Raw genomic sequence first — 16,572 nt, 5'->3', positions numbered from 1 at the left:
TGTATTAAATTACATATGTTCCTCATCAATCTACACACAATACCCAATAATAATTGCATTTACCAGAAGTGGACTCCAATCAAGTTGTAGAAACATCTCAAGGCTGATCAATGGAAACAGGATGCACCTGAGCTCAATTTCGAGTCTCATTTACGTAAATAAGGTTTCTATTTTTTTGTTTTTAATACATTTGCAAAATTGTCTAAAAGCCTTTTATCGCTTCATCATTATGGGGTATTGTGTGTAGATTGCTGAGGAAATTGTTTAATTTAATAAATTTTAGAACAAGTTGTAACGTAACAAAATGTGGAAAAGGTCAAGGGGTCTGAATACTTTCCAAAGAAACTAAGTGATTGAGGAGAGAGCATCATTGCTATATTCTAATTAAAATAATTTACCCATAAGAGAACACATGACCAAAGCAATGCATGACCCATATAGAATTAAAACATTATTCTTAATGAGAAATATAATCTAATAAACAAATGTTTGCATAACCAAAGACATGATAACATTGTATTTAGCTAGACTTTCATATGGCCAGGAAGGTCATTGAGAATAACAATAGACAATAGTTAAAGTTGCTAGTTTAGGGATGAAGATGGTGAAGGTTCATAAATGTTAAAGATGTGTTCAGTGTGGATTTTGACAGAGGGGGATTAGAACCCCAAAGTAATAGTGGTACAAAAGATCATAAAGGTCATTTAACATTCTGGTTTAGGGGGGTAAAAACTTTTTGGAAACCCCTTTTCACACTATGTACAGACATAGAAAACCATCACATCAAGGAGGTGTAACAGTGATGAATGCCTATTCAATGTGCAACAGTAGTCTGCTGTAACAAGCAATACGTGGTAAATATGTTTACTGTAGTTCAGATAGAGCCTGATCAGCAGGGTGGGCAAAATAGTACACAACTGTATCATCTGTATACAGATGCAGGTAACAGTTTATTATGACAAAACAATATTGTTAATTTATATAATATAGTTGTTTATTAGACATTCTAACATAACCCAATGGCTAGGTACTAAAGATTTTATATGCAACATTTGAACAACAATTTTGACCACCCTTGGGTTATGATGTATATGACAAGATACATTGGCTACTTTAGTCATCATTTTTTATTGACATGTTTATAATCCAAAAGTATGTTTTTAGAGGGGAGGGAAATACTGTTTATGTTAAACTGTAGAGAACAAGAACCTCTGGGGAATCAAGGAGTCCCTGATATTTTATATAGTACACATGTCCAGAAGGCTGGTTCTGACAATAAACTTTTCCGTTTCAAACGAGGATGTCAAGACAGTACCGTACTGTAGTAGTACACCATTACACTGTCATGTACTACTAATGTACTAGTATCTAAGATGTTAAGGAATATCTACAAGGGGAACATGTACACAATATAACACATTCCCACAGCATCTAAGGATGCATACACTGACACTGACATTGTATTTTGTTATGTGACAGTAGCAGAAGTATATAGAACCAGTCAAACGTTTGGACATATCTACTCATTCAAGGGTTTATCTTTATTTTTACTATTTTCTACATTGTAGAATAATAGATGAAGACAAAACTATGAAATAGCAGTGAAGTCCTATTACCAGTCAGACAGGAAGTCGCAGTGAAGTCCTATTACCAGTCAGGTAGGAAGTAGCAGTGTCAACACTGCCAAGTGGCTGGGATGTCCTCCACTGAGTCCACAGTCCTCTCCACCACAAACACCTCTACCACTGTCTGTTGTCTGCACACCTCTGACCAGATCAAATCAAATGTTATTGGTCTCATACACATATTTCTCAGATGTTATCGCAGGTGTAGCGAAACAGTGCAGTAATATCTAACAATACATGTAAATCCATACAATTCCTTTTAAAGATTCATAAATATAGAAATTGTAGAACGAGCAATGCCAGAGTCTGGAATATAAATATATAGTTTGTTTACAATGTATACGTGTGTAAAGACATTACGGACCATATATGAATAGAAAAGGTATGTACAGCAGTAGTTATATAGGATGAGCCTGGACTAGAATACAGGGTGGAGTACTGGGTGGTAGATGGCTAATCACAGTGACTAAAGTGCAGGAAAGGGAACTGGGCGGAGGCCGGCTAGAGGTGACTATTTAACAGTCTGATGACCTGGAGATAGACCACACATTAACCACACAATAAGTACTGTGGTGGCAACATCATGTTATGGGAATGCGTGTCACTGGCAGGGATTGGGGAGTTTGTCAGGATCAAAATAAATATGAAAGGAGCAAAGCCCAGGTAAAAAGTTAGAGGAAAACCCACCTCAGTCTTCTGAAAACCTGTTTCCATCACATCTGTCTTGAGTTTTTTATACGGTATGACTTTACTCAAATAAAAACTTGATAGATGGAAACGTGGTTAATCAATCTGTATACAGCCTAATTCTTTTCCCCTCAGGAAGCTCTGGTAAACAGTGGTTGTAGTGCACTGCTGCCACCACGAGGCCTGGAGTGCATTTTAACTTTGTTGATAGCTAGCTGTGATAGCCAGCGGTGTTAAGACTTAGCAGCTAACTGGCTACCGATCAACTTATTGTGTGTATTGAACATTCATATTGGACTGTACATCTAGCTAACTGGCTACTGATAAACCTATTGTGTGTATTGAACATTCATATTGGACTTGCATTTGTAAGACTTCTCACCTGTGTGCAGTTTCATGTGTTCTTTCAGCTTTCCTGAATGGTTAAATCTCTTTCCACAGTGGGAGCAGAGGTAGGGCTTCTCCCCGGTGTGTATTCGCTCATGAGCTTTCAGGTTTCCTAACTGGGTAAAACGCTTTCCACACTGGGAGCAGCAGTAAGGCTTCTCCCCTGTGTGTATTCGCTCATGTACTTTCAGGCATCGTAAATGGGTAAAAAGCTTTGCGCACTGGGAGCAGTGGTAAGGCTTCTCCCCTGTGTGGATTCTCACATGACTTTTAAGTGACTGTGATGAGTAATATATCTTTCCACAATCTAAGCATTTGTAAGATTTGTCCCCTGTGTGTATTCGCTCATGAGCTTTCAGGTTTCCTAACTGGGTAAAACTCTTTCCACACTGGGAGCAGCGGTAAGGCTTCTCCCCTGTGTGTATTCGCTCATGAGCTTTCAGGCTTCCTAAATGGGTAAAACGCTTTGCACACTGGGTGCAATGGTATGGCTTCTCCCCTGTGTGTATTCGCTCATGACCTTTAAGGGTTCGTAACAATTTGAAACTCTTTCCACACTGGGAGCAATGGTGTGGCTTCGCTCCTGTGTGTGTCCTCTTATGTCTTTTCAGGCTTCCTAACTTGGTAAAACTCTTCCCAATCTGGGAGCAGAGGTGTCGTCTTGCTGGTTTGGACGTTTTTGGGTCCTCCAAGTTTGGTTTTCCTCCTGCCAAAGACAGTGTTAATTATTGTGTGGAAGTCCAAAACCTTAGTTTTTTTTACTACATGAATATTGAAAAATATAACCATGAATATTGAAAACAAATGTTTATATTATTTTTAATTAGTTGAACATAATATACTTTAAGGGTATATCAGTTTCAGGATGTCTGCTAGTGTTAAAGTTATGGGCCATTTATTACAGAGAAATTAGCATAGTAGGACATGTAACTTAAGGTTACCAAACATAACCCCGGTTCTATGATATTATAAGCCTCATTAGGGGCGGAGTCTAGGGAGATCCAGTCAAACAACGTCAATCGAGCAACGGCCAATAGCAGACCACGCCACTTCCCCAACAAGGGACATAGTCGCTCCCGTCTTCCATGTGTGAAAGGTAACCTGGTGACTATCACAGAATCAGGGTTCTGTTAGGTAACCTGGTGAATATCACAGACCACATTGAAGTGTCTGGAGTTTAGTTCTAGAGTCTTGTAAAGATAGGGGGTTAACTGGGACAGGCAATGTAACATCCATAATGTTTTTAAGAAAACATTCACCTTACATTGGGTCATCTTGAAACTTTCTCTCTATAGTTAACTTTCATCAAGGTTTTATATGGTCTATTGGTTTCTCTCTTTTCATTTGCAGAATCCTTTGTCAGTGTTATGATATTCTTCACATCGATATCCACCAGTCTATCTTCCTGTCAACTGAGAACTCTGCTGGTTGTCCTGGTAACAGATACCAGTGCGCAGATCTGTTGTATTTGTTCAAACTAAACTACAGCACTTACTTTGATGAGTCAAATCTGATCCTTTCTTCTCTTCTCCTCCTCTCACAGTTCCACTCAGCCCAGTTTTCCTGCAGTCCACCAGCAGCACAGACAACCTCTTCATACCCAGCAGTAAGGCGCTACCGGGAGAGGCACGACACGGGGACTCCAGGAGGGTGGAAGGGCTAGCGTTGTCCTGGTAACCATAAAGAAGGGACACAGACACATATCATTATGGATGCTGATGTCACTGTTGTCATAAAGTGCTTTACAGAAACCCAGCCCAGACCCCGATAGAACAAGCTGTATGCTAGACCAGACCAAGCTGTACCATCTGGTGTTCTGATCTGGAGAGACTCTTCTCTGACTCGTCAGCATCAGGATGTTGTTGAGGCTCCACAGAGGATCCACAATAGTCACGTCTCTCTCCTGTGTGAATGAGAACATCAAACTTACGATCTTCTATTACAATCATAGGGTCTTACAAGAGGCATTAATATGTCTAAAAAGGGCCTAAAATGGCCATCATGATTTCCTAAAATATTATTTGTGATGCAAATGTAATTTAACAATTTATAGAGTACGAAACATATTCAAGTGTAGAACTTCAGTAGAATGCCCCTTTAAAACCCCACATTAGTTCAACAACAGTTTGTGCCCCTGTTTTTAAGACAGTACTCACTGGTGTTAATCTGATATTCTGTCTCTTCCTCTTTCACTCCCAAAACGTCTTCCTTCTTCACCATTATTGAAATAGCATCCTCTTCCTCTTTAAAGGGTTCTTTCTCTTCTTTCACTGTAACACCCTCATCTTCCACGACAATGTTCAGCGCCAGAGGTTCTTTCTCCGTCCAGCAGACATCCTCTTCTTTAGCAGGGGAGGAGTAGTTTAGTGAGGTCATGGTCGGGGATGTTAGCTAGCTAGTTAGCATTAGCGACTAGCCTAGTGCTAGACTCAGTATCAATATTTAACAAGTTTGCAAATTGAACAAGCAAATTAGGTTAAAGGTCATCAGTTGATAAGTCAACAGAAATGTGTTTAAAACACTGAGATTAGCTAATGTACACAAACACGGTGTAAAGCGTAAATCTTTCAATTTTATGTTGGCTAGCAAGCTACCGAGGTGGTTGAAAGAGTAGCGGTGTTGTTGTTCCTGAAGAAGCGTCCCGTCCAGTAAATTATACGTCACGCAAGAAGCATCACCTGAATGACGCACATTGCCATCTGTTGACTGGAGTGGGTAACGCAGTTTGGAAACAATAGTTACTACACTTTTTGTATTGGAAATAACGTCATAATAATTTAACAATAAGCCGATATATTTTCTCTTACGTCTTACAAATAAAACGTTCCTGCACACAGACGTAGAAGCTTAATATGAGTATGTGGATGATTCATAAATACTTCTATGAATAGGTAGTGTTTTAATACACATTTGCACTGTTTATTTTCACATTCGTTTTTATCTAGATGTGACCATACAATTTCCTTAAAGCCACGCTCTATAAGATTTGAATCATCCTGTAAACAATAGAGCAAATGCTTTACATGCAAATAGCACTTGATTATCTGTAGTGCTATACACTGAGTCTACAAAACATTAAGAGCACCTGCTCCTTCCATGACAGACTAACTAGGTGAATCCAGGTGAAAGTTGATGCCACTAGTTAAATCCACTTCAAATCAGTGTAGATGAAGGGGGGAGACAGGTTAAATAAGGATTTTTAAGCCTTGAGACATGGATTGTGTCTGCCATTCAGAGTGTGAATGGGGAAGACAAAATATTTAAGTGCCTTTGAACAGGGTATGGTAATAGGTGCCAGGCGCACCAGTTTGTATCAAGAACCTCAGTGCTGCTGGGTTTTTCCAGCTCAACAGTTTCCCATGTGTACAAAGAATGGTCCACCACCCAAACAGTGGAGGTCAGTGTCGTTTAAGATGAGGCAGTACGATTAGTTTTTTCATGAGCATGGCCTTATTTCTATTACAGCATATTAGATGACTGTCATTCATATTCCATTCACCCTGTTCAATGTAACAGCGATAGGTTTAGGCTACTACACGATACTATAATTTTCCCTATACCCATCATGAGGTTGCTACAACCTAGCCTATGAATTAAAATTTAGAATGTAGGTACACACTGGTCGAGAGAAACATTGGAGGTGACACATTCAATACTGCCTTGCACACTCTCGCCTGCATCTAGATGAAATAGAGATTCTATTGAACAAATTCAGGTATGTTTATCCCGGTTTTGTTCTGTTTAAGAAACATTGGCAACAGAATCGGCTGAATGAATTCACCCCTAATGACGCGTAAACACAGTTCACAACTGCCACGTTGTATTTCTTCTCCCATCAATGCACTCACCTTCTCCCCTTCGCTTCTGGACTTCAATGCACAACACATCAGCTGTATGTGACCAGGAGAAAAAAAACTTTCCAACCCAAACCATATCATAACTGCTACACACATCCTACATTGTTGTCACCATATTAGCTAAAGTAACATCATAGTCAACACAGCTAATATAAGTAACGCGTTAGTAAACCTGCTACAATCATGACAGAGCTCCTCTGTGGAGATGCTACATGTTTCATCATTAGATGCTACAGTCCTCCTTTAAGACTCCATAATGTTTCATCATTAGATGCTACAGTCCTCCAACAATGGGTGTCATATGAATCTTTACCACTTGCTCCGTAATAGGAGTAGTATTTTTCCTTTTTCTTAAAACTGCATTGTTGGTTAAGGGCTTGTAAGTAAGCATTTCACTGTAAGTTCTACACTTAATTTGATTTGTATTTTGATTTCATTCATACATTTCTTACATGAATTTATTAATATAGAAAATATAAATATTGAAAATATAAATGTTACGATTTTTTATATATATGGTTGAACATAATATACTTTAAGGGTATATTAGTTCCAGGATCTCTGCTAGTGTTAAAGTTATGGGCCATTTATTACAGATAAATTAGCATAGTAGGACATGTAACTTAAGGTTACCCAACATAACCCCGGTTCTATGACATTATAAGTCTCGTTAGTGGTGGAGTCTAGGGAGATCCAGTCAAACAACGTTTGTCAAGTAACAGCTAATAGCAGACGACTCCACTTCCTATATAAGGGACATAGTCGCTCCCGTCTTCACATCTAAGTATATGTTTGTTTTCCATGTGTGAAAGGTAACCTGGTGAATATCATAGAATCAGGGTTCTGTTAGGTAACCTGGTGAATATCATAGAATCAGGGTTCTGTTAGGTAACCTTCAGTTCTATTTCAATGACTTGTTAGTCTCTCACTTTGGGGATATAGTCAACTACCATAGAGCTCATATACTCTCTGATGCCAAGACAGGATCATCCCTCAGAGTTCCCCACTCTACTCACCGTATGTGCAGTGATGTCCAGTCAGTAGAACCTCATGAAGGTATATCACCACAACATACTGCATTACAGATCTCTTGAACAGAAATGCCTTTGAACAATGCCTATGATGTAGCCATACCTCTGGTGGATTGAGCCATCAAGCCCTCCGGAGGTGTCAGATCCTTGCTACTATAGAACCTCATGAAGGTATTTTTTTATTTGTATTTATTTCACCTTATTAACACCAGGTGGCCAGTTGAGAACAAGTTCTCATTTACAACTGCGACCTGGCCAAGATAAAGCAAAGCAGTGCGACACAAACAACAGAGTTACACAAACAAATGTGCAGTTAATAACACAATAGAAACATCTATGTACAGTGTGTGCAAATGTAGAAGAGTAGGGAGGTAAGGCAATAGGCCATAGAGGCGAAATAATTACAATTTAGCATTAACACTGGAGTGATAAATGTGCAGATGATGATGTGCAAGTAGAGATACTGGGGTGCAAAAGAGCAAGAGGATAAATAACAATATGGGGATGAGGTAGTTGGGAGTGCCATTTACAGATTGGCTGTGTACAGGTACAGCGATCGGTAACCTGCTCTGACAGCTGAAGCTTAAAGTTAGAGAGGGAGATATAAGACTCCAGCTTCAGTGATTTTTGCAAATCGTTCCAGTCATTAGCAGCAGAGAACTGGAAGGAAAGGCAGCCAAAGGAAGTGTTGGCTTTGGGGGTGACCAGTGAAAAATACCTGCTGGAGCGCGTGCTACGGGTGGGTGTTGCTTTGGTGACCAGTGAGCTGAGATAAGGCGGGGCTTTACCTAGCAAAGGCTTATAGATGACCTGGAACCAGTGGGTTTGGCGACGAATATGTAGTGAGGGCCAGCCAACGAGAGCATATAGGTCGCAGTGGTGGGTAGTATATGGGGCTTTGGTGACAAAACGAGTGTTGTATGGCATTGAAGCTCGTTTGGAGGTTTGTTCACACAGTTTCAAAGAAGGGCCAGTTGTATACAGAATGGTGTCATCTGAGTAGAGGTGGATCAGAGAATCACCAGCAGCAGGAGGACAACATCATTGATATATATACAGAGAAGAGTCGGCCTGAGAATTGAACCCTGTGGCACCCCCATAGAGACTGCCAGAGGTCCGGACAACAGGCCCTCCGATTTGACACACTGAACTCTGAGAAGTAGTTGGTGAACCAGGCGAGGCAGTCATTTGAGAAGCCAAGGATATTGAGTCTGCCGATAAGAATGCGGTGATTGACAGAGTCGAAAGCCTTGGCCAAGTCGATGAAGGCAGCTGCACAGTACTGTCTTTTATCGATGGCGGTTATGATATCGTTTAGGACCTTGAGCGTGGCTGAGGTGCACCCATGACCTGCTCGGAAACCAGATTGCATAGTGGAGAAGGTACGGTGGAATTCGAACTGGTCGGTGATCTGTTTGTTATCTTGGCTTTCAAATATTTTAGAAAGGTAGGGCAGGATTGATATAGGTCTATAACAGTTTGGGTCTAGAGTGTCTCCCCCTTTGAAGAGGAGGATGACCGCAGCAGCTTTCCAATCTTTGGGGATCTCAGACGATACGAAAGAGGTTGAACAGGCTAATAGTAGGGGCTGCAACAATTTTGGCTGATAATTTTAGAAAGAGAGGGTCCAGATTGTCTAGACCAGCTGATTTGTAGGGATTCAGATTTGTAGGAATGCAATAAATCTAATTTATGTACCAATGGCAGATTGACCCTTAAACAATTTATACAATAATGAACAACATATTCAAGTGTAGAACTTCAGTAGAATCACCCTTAAAAACCACACATTAGTTCAACAACGGCATAGTGTGTGACCCTGTTTAAGACAGAATATCAGATTAACACCAGTGAGTACTGTCTTCCCCTCTTTCACTCCCAAAATGTCTTCCTTCTTCACCTTTATTGAAACAGCATCCTCTTCCTCTCTAAAATGTTCTTTCACTATAACAGCCACCTCTTCCATTCTGAAAGGTTATTTCTCTTTCACTGTAACACCGTCTTCTTCTTGTTACACAATGTACAGCTCCCGAGTGGCGCAGCAGTTTAAGACACTGCATCGCAGTGCAAACTGTGCTGTTACAGATGCTGGTTCAATACCTGTGCCGACCGCGAAACCCATGAGGTGATGGTAGGCTTTTGATTTCTCTTCTTCTAAAAACAGAAAACAATGATTCTAAATAACTAACTGGCTTTATTTACAAATTAGTAACAATGTCTCACCCCATGTTCAAGAATGGCCCTTTTCTTGATCATTTTACGTTATTTTGAAAACTAAATCTCCAAAATATTATTTTTTAAACAAAGCGATTATTATGATTATTAATTTAGAACGATATAAAATCTCCTTGGATATTCTCATATATTATTAACCCTGTTATTAGCAGGACAATATATATATATATATATCATGTCTCCAGAGTGGCGCACAATGGGATTGCCTTGCAGTTCTCCAGCTGTATCCACTGAAACAGCGAAGGGCGCGCAAGGTTCAAGGCAAGAGGGCACGGGATGGGTCGCAGAGCCCCGCACAGAAGACGGACTTAGCCCATGGGAAAGGGAGGAGGAGGAAGGGGGGTGGACCCCCTGTCCCACTGGGAAGCACAGAGCAACACTATAAGGGGCATTGCATTAATAATGGTGCTGACTAGGGAAACGCTCCCACTGTTCTTAGTGCCTGTCTGCACATTCTAACTAAAACAATGTAACTAATAATGGCGTGAAAAATGCACCTTAGATATTAATTCGGAGGGCAGATATTAAATATTAAAGCATTAGACCTCTCACTAAAGGCATCAGTCAAAAGTTACTTAAATCTGAACTGGATTTAACAAAAAATTATATGAAAAGAGCACATTTGTAAATCCCAAACTCTAAAAGCAATTGGAAAGGTAGATACAAATGATTTGTGATGTGGTTACAATAAAGAATGTAAACAAGATGCTGTGTTTATTTACAGTAGTGATGGACAGCTGGTGGCATTTTCAGACACTTGTAGCCCGATTAGCAGGACAATAGACTCTTTATATCCCGGCTACTGTAGGTGTGAACATCCCCCTACCTGCAATGTATTCAATGTACTCTTAAGTGTTACATTTCTAACTCAAAAACAGCAGTACAGTATTTCTTCATCAACATCTTTATGCTTTCGTTAATAGTGATAAAAATACTCTTTCAAAATGCAGATGTTTATTTAGTTATGGATCCATAACGAATTACTATGGGAACAAATAGCAATGAATGACAGAAATATTGGAACAAACTTGTCTAATGAAGGTAAACAAATTGTTGCTTACTGGAAAATACTCTTTCAAAACACACACACACACGGTCATGTCGTACAGCGCCATTATGGCTATTAGCAGGTAGCTGGACAAAAGACTTGCCTAGGAGGATAGGGGGCGACTATTATCATCAAATGTATTTCTTAGTTAGGTTGGCTGAATCACAACCGGCCGTGATTGGTTGCAATTTCAGTTTAATCCACCAGAAAATACAAAACAAATAATACAACAAAAAGTATTATTATGTATCACATCTGACTGATTGGGAGTCCCACAGGGCGGCGCACAACCGGCCCAGCGTTTCTCTCCCTCTAAAAACAGATATAAATGTTTTGGCCTTTACAAATATTATTCTGCCCTTTATTCAGATTACAAATCGCTCACTTTAGTTTTTTTGAAAGCGAAATAACCTCCAAAATATCATTATATATTATCAAGTTGATGGCACAGTCATATAGACGGCACCTACATAAAGCTGAGTGACTCACTCATTCATGGCTTTGGATCAAAATAAGTAAGTTCCAACATTCTTTCTGATAGTCTTTAATAAAGAAATGTTTTGGTTATCCTGACCTACAGTGAGGGAAAAAAGTATTTGATTCCCTGCTGATTTTGTACGTTTGCCCACTGACAAAGAAATTAGTCTATAATTTTAATGGTAGTTTTACTTGAACAGTGAGAGATAGAATAACAACAACAAAAAATCCAGAAAAATACATGTCAAAAATGTTATAAATTGATTTGCATTTTAGTGAGGGAAATAAGTATTTGACCCCCTCTCAATGAGAAAGATTTCTGGCTCCCAGGTGTCTTTTATACAGGTAACGAGCTGAGATTAGGAGCACACTCTTAAAGGGAGTGCTCCCAATCTCAGCTTGTTACCTGTATAAGAGACACCTGTCCACAGAAGCAATCAGATTCCAAACTCTCCACCATGGCCAAGACCAAAGAGCTCTCCAAGGATGTCAGGGACAAGATTGTAGACCTACACAAGGCTGGAATGGGCTACAAGACCATCGCCAAGCAGCTTGGTGTGAAGGTGACAACAGTTGGTGCGATTATTCACAAAAGGACTGTCAATGCCCCTCGGCCTGGGGCTCCATGCAAGATCTTACCTCATGGAGTTGCAATGATCATGAGAACGGTGAGGAATCAGCCCAGAACTACACAGGAGGATCTTGTCAATGATCTCAGGGCAGCTGGGACCATAGTCACCAAGAAATCAATTGGTAACACACTACGCCGTGAAGGACTGAAATCCTGCAGCGCCCGCAAGGTCCCCCTGCTCAAGAAAGCATATATACATGCCCGTCTGAAGTTTGCCAATGAACATCTGAATGATTCAGAGGACAACTGGGTGAAAGTGTTGTGGTCAGATGAGACCAAAATGGAGATATTTGGCATCAACTCAACTCGCCATGTTTGGAGGAGGAGGAATGCTGCCTATGACCCCAAGAACACCATCTCCACCGTCAAACATGGAGGTGGAAACATTATGCTGGAAACATTATGCTTTGGGGGTGTTTTTCTGCTAAGGGGACAGGACAACTTCACCGCATCAAAGGGACGATAGACGGGGCCATGTACCGTCAAATCTTGGGTGAGAACCTCCTTCTCTCAGCCAGGACATTGAAAATGGGTCGTGGATGGGTATTCCAGCATGACAATGACCCAAAACACACGGCCAAGGCAACAAAGGAGTGGCTGAAGAAGAAGCACATTAAGGTCCTGGAGTGGCCTAGCCAGTCTCTAGACCTTAATCCCATAGAATATCTGTGGAGGGAGCTGAAGGTTCGAGTTGCCAAACGTCAGCCTCGAAACCTTAATGACTTGGAGAAGATCTGTAAACAGGAGTGGGACAAAATCCCTCCTGAGATGTGTGCAAACCTGGTGGTCAACTACAAGAAATGTCTGACCTCTGATTGGCAAAAAGGGTTTTGCCACCAAGTACTAAGTCATGTTTTGCAGACGGGTCAAATACTTATTTCCCTCATTAACCTGTTTGGGATAGGGGGCAGTATTTTCACGGCCGGATAAAAAAAACGTACCCGATTTAATCTGGTTACTACTCCTGCCCAGAAACTAGAATATGCATATAATTAGTAGATTTGGATAGAAAACACTCTAACGTTTCTAAAACTGTTTGAATGGTGTCTGTGAGTATAACAGAACTCATATGGCAGGCCAAAACCTGAGAAGATTCTATACAGGAAGTGCCCTGTGTCACAGGCCGGCTCATAGTCTGTGGCAAAAATGAGAGGACATCAAAAACCGGTATAGGCCAATTCATAAAGTTCTTTATTATAAAACAAAACTATTAATTCTAAACAAAGAAAAAGGAATGAGGTGTGGAAATGTCATAATGTAGGGTGTATGTAGGGTGCATGGATGCGTGAATATGTGTGTGTAAACATGACTGAGTGGAAACGAAATAAACCAACAAAGGAACAAACAAAACAGGATCATACCTGGAGGAGCAGGGAGAGAGAGAGCAAGCCAAGCGAGACCAGCGAGAGGTTAGTGGAGCAGTTTGTTAACTTGTTATGGATAGGGGGCAGTATTTTCACGGCCGGATAAAAAACGTACCCGATTTAATCTGGTTATTACTCCTGCCCAGAAACTAGAATATGCATATAACTATTAGCTTTGGATAGACAACACTCCAAAGTTTCTAAAACTGTTTGAATGGTGTCTGTGAGTATAACAGAACTCATTTGGCAGGCCAAAACCTGAGAAGATTCTGTACAGGAAGTACTCTGTCTGACCATTTCTTGGCCTTCTTTGTCATCTCTATCCAAAACAGAGGATCTCTGCTGTAATGTGACACTTTCTAAGGCTCCCATAGGCTCTCAGAAGGAGCCAGAACATTGAATGATGACTTTGCAGCCCCTGCCTGAAAAACAGTAGCGCATTTGGATAGTGGTCGATCTGAGAACAATGAGACGGGTGCGCTCGTGCACGTGAAGAGTCCATTTTGCATTTTCAGTCTTTGAATGAAAACGACTCCCGGTCGGAATATTATCACTATTTTACGAGAAAAATTGATTTTAAACAGCGTTTGACATGCTTCGAAGTACAGTAATGGAATATTTCGATTTTTGTCACGATACGCGTCCGCGCGTCACCCTTCGTTACCCTTCGGATAGTGTCTTGAACGCACGAACAAAACGCCGCTATTTGGATATAACTATGGATTATTTGGAACCAAACCAACATTTGTTGTTGAAGTAAAAGTCCTGGGAGTGCATTCTGACGAAGAACAAAGGTAATCCAATTTTTCTTATAGTAAATCTGAGTTTGGTGAGGGCCAAACTTGGTGGGTGTCAAAATAGCTAGCCTGTGATGGCCGGGCTATCTACTCAGAATATTGCAAAATGTGCTTTCACCGAAAAGCCATTTTAAAAATCGGACACCGCGATTGCATAAAGGAGTTCTGTATCTATAATTCTTAAAATAATTATGTTTTTTGTGAACGTTTATCGTGAGTAATTTAGTAAATTCACCAGAAGTCTTCGGTGGGAATGCTAGTTCTGAACGTCACATGCTAATGTAAAAAGCTGGTTTTTGATATAAATATGAACTTGATTGAACAAAACATGCATGTATTGTATAACATAATGTCCTAGGAGTGTCATCTGATGAAGATCAAAGGTTAGTGCTGCATTTAGCTGTGGTTTTGTTTTTTGTGACATTATATGCTAGCTTAAAATGGGTGTCTGATTATTTCTGGCTGGGTACTCTGCTGACAATCTAATGTTTTGCTTTCGTTGTAAAGCCTTTTTGAAATCGGACAGTGTGGTTAGATAAAGGAGAGTCTTGTCTTTAAAATGGTGTAAAATAGTCATATGTTTGAAAAATGGAAGTTTTCGGATTTTCGAGGAGTTTGTATTTCGCGCCACGCCCTATCATTGGATATTGGAGAGGTGTTCCGCTAGCACAACATCTAGATGTAATTAAATACCCTGAGCCCAGGTGGCTCCAATCAACACCAGCTCCAATCACTAACGACCCTCCTCTGCCTGCAGGAGGAACCGACCCTGCACTGCAGAGGAGGAGGCGTCACACCCCCCTCCTTAAAATGAGGGTCCCACCCTCAATTCAAATTACGACCCAACATAATAAACACATAATCCAAATTCCCCCCACCAAAAAAATATAAATACCAGTCCCGGCTCCTAGTAGTAGCCCTATGTCCCCTAGCTGACTGTCTGTCCTCAAACTCAAATTAAGAGGAAAGAGGCGCAGACAGGGGTCAGCAGAGAGAAAATATAAACTAGGCTAAAGGAGCACGGGACAGAGCATCAGCAATGATATTATCCTTACCACTAATGTGTCTAATATCCAGGTTGAATGGTTGGAAGAACAAAGCCCAACGCATCAGGCGCTGGTTGGGATTTTGCAGGGACTTCAGAAAAATAAGTGGGTTGTGGTCCGTGAACACAGTTAAAGGGGTTAAACCAGAACCAACATAGACCTCGAAGTGCTGTAAAGCCCAAATGAGACCTAAAGCCTCCTTTTCAATTACAGAATAGTTTTTCTGATACTTCTTAAATTACCGGGAAAAGAAACTGACTAGACACTCAATATTGTCATAATTTTCCTGGAGAAGCACAGCCCCAGCACCGATTTGACTGGCGTCTACCTGCAATTTGAAAGGTTTCACAAAATCTGGTGCTACCAACACGGGTGACAAACAAAAGAGCCTTAACTGCATCAAATGCCTCTTGACACTGGGTGGACCAGAGAAATTCAGCCTTGGCATTCAACAGATTAGTCAGGGGGGACACTACTACCGAAAAGTTTACAAAATCACGGTAGTACCCCGCCATTCCCAGGAAGCGCATCAGTTATTTCTTTGTGGAGGGCTGTGGGAACTGCTTCACAGCCTGAACCTTGGCTTCCACGGGACAGACAACACCCTGACCAACAACCTTGCCTAGGTATGTGACTGTAGCTTTGGCAAACTCACACTTGGCCAAATTGATAGTCAACCTGGCCCACACCAGTCTTTCGAACAGGGCTTGCACTCTACAGATATGCTCCTCCCAAGAGTCTGAGTAGACAACCACGTCGTCCAAGTACACAGCACACACTTCCACACCTGAGACCACCCGATTCATCAGCCTCTGGAAGGTGGCTGGAGCATTCCGCAACCCGAAAGGCATCACTGTATAAGAGAACAAACCAGATGGAGTTATAAAGGCAGCAATCTCACAAGCTCTTTTGGTAAGGGGTACTTGCCAATAACCCTTTAAAAGATCAAATTTGCTAACATACTTTGCTGACCCAACATGATCAATACAGTCCATCCTAGGAAGAGGGTAAAGGTCTGCTTTAGTAACATTGTTAACTTTTCTATAATCAGTGCAAGGTCTGAAAGTGGAATCAGACTTTTTGACCAGAAGACAGGGTGAAGCCCAATTTGAATAACATGGCTCCGCAATACCATTGTCCAACATATACTGCACCTCCGTTTCCAATTGCAGTCTCTTCTCCTGAGATACACGATAAAATCTCTGTTTGATAGGCTTAGCATCTCCAATGTCTATGTCATGCTCAATTAAGTGGGTTTTCGATAGAGTGTCAAAAAACAAAACAGGGTAGCTTCTAATAAGAGCTACCAAATCATCACGTTTCTCAGAGTCTAAATGATCTACCAAAACCAAGGTTTTTCAAAGTCTGGGAGTTTTTCAACCGACCT

General features: G+C 40.9%; 1 protein-coding gene across 3 annotated transcripts in view; it reads right to left on the bottom strand.

The window, feature by feature from the left end:
* The window catches only part of LOC106592333 (zinc finger protein 135), a 92,964-nt gene that overhangs the window by 53,556 nt on the left and 22,836 nt on the right, over nt 1-16,572 (bottom strand). Inside the window, exons 1-4 of one of the 3 annotated variants that reach the window (XM_014183668.2) lie at nt 4,856-5,349; nt 4,505-4,602; nt 4,195-4,369; nt 1,110-3,405 (exon numbers count right to left, since the gene is read on the bottom strand). In XM_014183668.2, the coding sequence (XP_014039143.2) occupies nt 2,642-3,405; nt 4,195-4,369; nt 4,505-4,602; nt 4,856-5,075 (1,257 nt within the window). In that variant the 5' untranslated portion in view covers nt 5,076-5,349 and the 3' untranslated portion in view covers nt 1,110-2,641. Of the gene's footprint in view, nt 1-1,109; nt 3,406-4,194; nt 4,370-4,504; nt 4,603-4,855; nt 5,350-16,572 lie in introns of those variants that run through there. The other 2 variants (XM_045713119.1, XM_045713130.1) reach the window with 2 other exon arrangements.

Source organism: Salmo salar, chromosome ssa02, assembly GCF_905237065.1.
Source record: "Salmo salar chromosome ssa02, Ssal_v3.1, whole genome shotgun sequence".
NCBI classification, from domain to species: domain Eukaryota; kingdom Metazoa; phylum Chordata; class Actinopteri; order Salmoniformes; family Salmonidae; genus Salmo; species Salmo salar.
Note: the sequence above shows the minus strand (reverse complement) of the source record. Positions and strands in the feature narration are given on the sequence as shown.